This window comes from Colias eurytheme, chromosome 28 (assembly GCF_061535395.1).
Source record: "Colias eurytheme isolate Ceu_HAF_F1 chromosome 28, ilColEury1 Martin Lab GWU primary, whole genome shotgun sequence".
Lineage (NCBI taxonomy): Eukaryota > Metazoa > Arthropoda > Insecta > Lepidoptera > Pieridae > Colias > Colias eurytheme.
Window position 1 is genome coordinate 206,764 of NC_143007.1, and position 6,606 is coordinate 213,369.

General features: G+C 34.4%; 1 protein-coding gene across 1 annotated transcript; it reads right to left on the reverse strand.

Annotated features, from left to right (window-relative positions):
- Window positions 1-338: 338 nt before the first annotated feature.
- Window positions 339-6,509, reverse strand: LOC149896400 (uncharacterized). The gene is made up of 9 exons (XM_090117725.1): window positions 6,185-6,509; window positions 5,682-5,761; window positions 4,812-5,075; window positions 4,178-4,309; window positions 3,889-3,975; window positions 3,372-3,451; window positions 2,533-2,626; window positions 1,938-2,056; window positions 339-1,172 (listed from the first exon to the last, which is right to left on the reverse strand). Exons 1-9 carry the CDS (start codon window positions 6,304-6,306, stop codon window positions 990-992), a joined length of 1,161 nt encoding a protein of 386 aa, XP_089973851.1. The 5' UTR covers window positions 6,307-6,509; the 3' UTR covers window positions 339-989.
- Window positions 6,510-6,606: the final 97 nt, after the last annotated feature.

The following is a 6,606-nucleotide window of genomic DNA, read 5'->3' on the forward strand; positions in this document are numbered from 1 at the left end:
TTACTACGGCTTTTACAGCCGTGAACAACACAAGCCATGTAATCTTAAGTAAATTATCTTTTCAGAAAATAAAATAAGAAACTAAAAAACACGTTATTCACTTCAAAAACAATAATTAAAATCACCAAGCGATGATCACCAGACTGGTGATCAAAACAAAACGAAATGGCTACATGTCATTTCAAACTGTCGAACTGAAATATATCTGTCCTCTTCTTTCGCATGACATTTTGCCATAAGTTAAAAAGGCCAAACTAGTGTTTAGAACACTAGTTTGGCCTTTTTAACTTACTTGGCCGTTTGTTCAATTAATTGTTACTTCTCCAGGCTAGTTAATTGCTCCGAGGGTAAATATAATACATACATAGTTGAACTAATTTAAGTCAGAATTATAAACCCTTTACTTCTATATCCCTGAAATTGAAGACGAACGGTTCGATCAAAAAGTTCGTCTCAAAATCATTGACTGTATGAAAAAATCATGTATCAATGTGGCGCCCAGTGTGGCCATAGCGACAAAAAAATATTCTGTTACATGTGTTTTAGCTATTTTACATTTTTTAAGCTGTCTATTTTGTAAGAAAAATCATATTTTAATCACAGCTAATACGTAAACAATTAAATCGCGTGTGTGTGGACGACTTAATTTCTAAGTCGACTATAAAACTCTTAATTTTTAACAATTTTTATGTATTTATACAATAATCAGTCTTCGACAATACTTTTAGTTTACTATTTTTGGAAAATATATAGTTAATTATGACAATTTAAGATTATAATTAATATAAACAGTATTTATGGCACAACCATTTTTAAACCCGTACAAAAACGTTATACATTTTTGAGGGTACTTGTAAATTAGCCTCATAACAACAAAAAAACCTAATTAATCACAAAGAAATTACTGAAATTCGATACAACATGAGACTACCCACAATAAACCTAAAAAAAACTACCGTCGTAAGTTTTTCTGCTACCCACAAATTTTTTTAAACAAAATCCCCATGCAACCTAACCGGTCTCCCCCCCTCTATTACCACCCTCCCCTGTGGCCCCGTGGGGAAGGAGCCTGCGATAAATTCGGTCGTATCGTGTCGGTACGGTCCCATATCGTGCGTCGGAAACGAGTCGACGCTCATACGCTCGTGCTGGCTGTGAGAGTGGCGTAATTTCTGGAGATAGAAAATATATTTGATTATGTATTATAAAAATTCAGGTATAATTTTGTTGTGGACATAAAAAATATATCAATGTATTTATTTAAAAAAAATCGCTTATTGTAGTTCAAAATCATATTTCAATAATTAAGTGAACGTCAAAAGTAAATCATTTAATTCAAATTCAAAAATACAATAACCGTGTAGCGATCGATCCTAATAATAATTATTGTATGTAATTAATAAAAAAAGACCGTGTGTGCCGAGAACACAGAAGTGAAACTTCTTTGACAAGATTCAAATGGGTATTAGAAGTCGGGTCTTTTGTATTAGAAGTGAAATTTCTTTAGGCACGTTGATAGTAAAATTTCAAGGTCATTATGGCCCGTATCGTCATGTAGTAAGGGGACGATTTTGGTATCTTTGAATCTTACCAAAGAAGTTTCATTTCCCACACGTGTGCTCGTCACCCATGTTTTTTTTACGATAATAATTCTTGTTTCCGACACTATCCCTATCCCACACTATTAGTATGTTTAAGTTATAGTTAGTTTAGTTATAATGTACATATTTAAGTATGTTTTGTGTATCTTGTCTAATAATTGTTTTTTATTTCTGTTTCTCAATTTATTATCTCGCTTCTTTGCCTTCTCCCCGGGGTTGGCAGAAATCACTGCATAGTGATAAGGCCGCCCTTTGTCCTTTTGTTTATTGTAAATTGTTATTTTATGAACCTGGTTTATTGTTAAATAAATAAATATCCCCACACAAGGCACTCACCCGGCGCTCCCCGCTCTCCCACAGCAGCTGCGCGAGGCGGCGCGCGTGCGCCTGCACCGCGGCGCCGAGCTGCTCGGACGACATGCGAGCCACGACGTTCGGGTCTAGCTCCTCGTGCACTGACCGAATTGTATGACCAATCGAAGGATTTGAGCAAAAACACGCAAAATGTTTCATAGGTCAAACTCAAATTTACTACTAACTTTATTAATGACTAGCTGTGCTTCGCCGTTTTACCCGCATTGCTCCGCTCATGTTGGTCTTAGCGTAATGATATATAGCCTAGCCTTCCTCGATAAATGGGCTATCTAACACTGAAAGAATTTTTCAAATCGGACCAGTAGTCCTGAAATTAGCGCGTTGAAACAAGGAACAAACTTTTCAGCTTTATAATATTATAAAGTATAGATATGGATTTATCAGGGTAGATAACAAAAAATAAAGCTCAAATTCATACATCATCTAAACTTAAATCGATTAGCAAATACGCCCGCCATTCGCAGTCTACCATCTTGAATTTATTTATTTATTTTATTTGCCAACAGAATTCACACAGGCTACATTTACACAGATAATACATAAAGCCATTACTCACAGTCCGCCAATTCAATTTCAGACGCGTGCGGCGCGAGATCAGCACCACGACTGAACTCACTAAAGCTGTCCACTGACAGACATGACATGCGCTCCTGGTGAAGTGTAAATCATTGACGTACAATAAACAACTAAGCTCACAATCAAGCACAAAATTGTCCGAAGCAAAACTCTGCTTACGCGTATCAACTATCAGGCAGAGTTTTTAAAAGAACGTTCGATTCGAACGAACGCTTGATTTCGGCAGTCAAAAGTGGTTTTGACCGTCGCGAACGCCCTTAGTCAAAATAGCTTTTAAATGCAAAGGCAAACAGGAGCGAGCGAAAACACTCACACTCAAAAGTAATTTCTTTTACTGAAGTTTTGACCAACGTCCTTAGCTAAATACATTTTTGACTAATTTTTGCAGACAAAAGTGGCAAGGAATGAATGTTATAAAGTGAGGTATACGTATAAATGCCGCGCTGCTCACACAATTTTGACGATCATTTAATAGCTCAGGCCCCGGAATCACAGACACAATAGAAAATCTATTGTGTCGTGGACCGATCGGGCCGTTCGGGGCTCAATGGGTTAATAGACGATTGTGAGTCTAGGTGTTTACAGTATGTCAATAATAGATATAACAGTAAAATAAAAATATATTTTGAGATAAAGGTAGAAATAGAAATCACAACAGACTTAGCATTTTAATTTAGGCTTTTGTTTAATATCTATGTATGTTTTTATGAAATAGGTATTTATAGCTACTGAATTTGGTTCACTATGCGTGTTCGTATAGTCGTTTTTTTAATATTTATAAATTATAGCAAAAAATACTAAAAATACGCATATACTCACCTCTACTAAATTGAATTCACGCTGCAAACTCAAGAAACCAGACGACAAGAACCTGTGATCGGCTCCATCCACCACGTCCACTGTAATATTCTTATAATTAACCAATTTTACAAAAAAATAAAGGGAATTTAGCACCTGTTGTTGACGCGGAAAAAGAACATAAAATAATTAAAATAAAAATTCTTTATTGCGTTCAAAAATGAAGGCATTAACATGCGGCTCTAAGAAGACAGTGCCGCATTTTAAATTAACAAAATTCACAGAATATGTAAAAAATTGCGAATTCTTGATTGTCAAAGGCTGCTAGAATTCGCAATTTTTTTTAAGAATTTAAATGTTTATGAGAGTGGTATTGGTGGTAAATCAATGAACTCTTGTAAGTTTATATGAATTATTTTTCAATTTGATGGATGCGAATGTGTGTGCACAGTGCACACGCATGCGCGTTACTGTGTGCGTGCAGCGTGCGTGTGTATATGCGTGCGTGCGGGCATTTGTGTGTGTGTGTGCATCTCACCATCATCAGCAGGATTATCATTGATCCACTGTTGAGGCCAGTCGGGTTCAGTCATTTTTGGCAGCGGCAGTGGTGGGGGCGGGATTGCTGCAAATTGTTAAACTATACATTTGAACGCATAAAAAAAGCTTTTTACTCCTGTAACTTCTCTTTTTTTATCCCGTATATTCTCGAAAATTGTGCAAAGTATGAAATTTGTAGTTTATAATATCTATTGAGCAGTTCAGTAGGAATGTTATTTTATTCGAATGTTTATGTATACTTTATTGGCAGATCAGCAATCACGTACCTGGATTAAACTCCCGCCAAGCGTGTTCCACCCCGTAGTACTGCGCTTGCAATTCTGCGATCGTCCTCACGTCGTCTTTACTTAGAGCACTCTTTGTTGTGTTCGTGTTTATGCTTCTGGGACGTTTTTCCGCTAGAATAGATGTATTAAAAGTAAATGGTAAATTCCGAGTAAAATATAAGAGAATACTACGATACTTTGTACCTTTTTTTATGTGGCAAAAATTTCGCAAAAAATACGTAAACTGAAACTAAACTGAAACTCAAATATTTATATATTCAACAAAACTTCGTTTAGAAGCGCTTTTGATTTGACAAAATACAGAAAAATAGTAACTTACCACCGGTTCAGAAAGCAGTTTCTACAGAATTACGAACAAAAGTAGCAGGCAGAAAGACATAAAATGTAATGTTATTTTGTAATAATATGTAGCATGCTGTGTGAATTTTTTTTTTAATTCCCGAACAGTAAAATTGAATTAAAAAACAAAACATTGACAAAAATATCATGCACTACGAAATTTACTAGTTCAGCTACGTATATTTCTGTCACATACTTGCTTATTAATTCAATTATTTATTCCTTTTAAATGGAAAGTACTTTTCTATCTCCCATAATCATTTCTACCACTCACCTCGCTTCGGCAAGAATTCAGATTGCAGTTCCACAACCCTATCGTTAATTTCCTTCTCCAATCCCGGACAATTTAAACACAAATTACGATCCAATTTCATATCTACTTCTCTGTCTCTAGATAATAACTTCTGTAGGATATCATTGGAATCGTTTGTCTTCTGTTTCTGTGTGGTCGATGGCCATATGTTGATACTTTCCAGCCATTGCTGTGAGAGGTTGTTTTTTAGTGAGTCCGGTTTAGATTTTGATGTTTTGTCTGCGTCTGGAATATTTTAATGCTTTTAATGTTACTTGGATGTGATAATTTCTATATTAGAAAAGCAATTTTTTTTACTAGTTTAAATAAATTGTTATTAAGATTGTTATTGCCAAAATTTACTGATCACTAATTTTCTAAAAGGATTGATATCTATATAACAGATTCAAATATTACTTTATATATCAACACTTGCCTAGTAAATCCATTAAAAATACTAACAATTATTATGTTTAATTAAATTAACTCAGGCCCCGGAATCACAGACACAATAGAAAATCTATTGTGTCGTGGACTGATCGGGCCGTTCGGGGCTCAATGGGTTAATTTCATCCAAGATAATCATCAAATAAAAAAATAATTTGATGATTAAGTATCTTAACTACCAATTTTGTACATTTGTTCAATCTATATTATATATAAAAATGAAACCCGTTTCGCATTGTCATGGCATCACGCGTGAACGGGTTGACCGATTTCGATAAATCTTTTTTTATTATATTCCTTGAAGTACGAGGATGGTTCTTATGTAGAGAAAACATTAATAAGTACCACGGGCGAAGCCGGGGCAGACCGCTAGTGTTCAATAAAAATATATTTTCTATTACAAACCTGAGGCAGTATCAATAAATGCATCATTGAGGTGTAATGATGACCCTTCCTCCACATCATAGGTTGCATTGAGAGTACTTCTGCAGACAATGAAAAATTGTTTTACTCTTCATAGATATTTGTATAAAATTTCTTCATGCAAAACTTGACATTAAGCTGATGATTTAGGTAACTACTTAACAAAACATCATTTATTATTGCTTACATAGGCATAGTAAAGATATGTATGATAAGTTTTGGTCATAAATGATTTTAGAAAACTACTATTACTAAAAATATACAGTAGTCAACCCCTCAAGTCAATCCCTTTGTACACGGGTACAAAAATCACAAACATCCATGATCATTTTGATATTGACTCTTTTGCCAAAATAAATGGCGTTATATAAACCAAAATACTAAGTGCTATATACTAAAGTATCGCATCACTCATATCTTTCTCTTTATACGAGTAATGTCTGATTTTTCAGCTAAATTTTATTTGGAATATTGGGGGTACTTACTGTACTTTCGTTTCTATTGTATTTCCTCTTGCACCTAATTTCCAATTACTCTTATTTTTATAAAATTCCAGCCTGTATATTGCTACAAAATCAGCTTTTTTATTTTTATTATTGGAAGACATTTTCAGCTCTCAGAATGTAACTGTTTGAGGGTATCACGAGGGTATAATGGTTTTGCGAAACTTTCGATTCTTCTACCCTATATTAATTTTTTTTTCATGAAATATTCAATAAACTATAAATAAAATATAAAAGACCTGAGATTATTCTAGTAACCATTCATAATTTTTCAAAAGCCCGATTCAGAGAGAATTTCAGAATGAATCCAAAATGAATCAGAAATAAACATCAAAGATTATTTGTTGTCAACTGTCAATATTTTCAAATACCTCTAATAAAATTCCGGTTCATCCCGGGCAGAG

Coding starts and splice junctions, on each gene's coding strand:
- LOC149896400 (XM_090117725.1), bottom strand. CDS start 6,306: ATGTCTTCCAATAATAAAAATAAAAAAGCTGATTTTGTAGCAATATAC. Junction 3,452..3,888: donor TGATAATCCTGCTGATGATG/GTGAGATGCACA, acceptor AGAATATTACAG/TGGACGTGGTGGATGGAGCC. Junction 2,057..2,532: donor TGAAATTGAATTGGCGGACT/GTGAGTAATGGC, acceptor CAATTCGGTCAG/TGCACGAGGAGCTAGACCCG.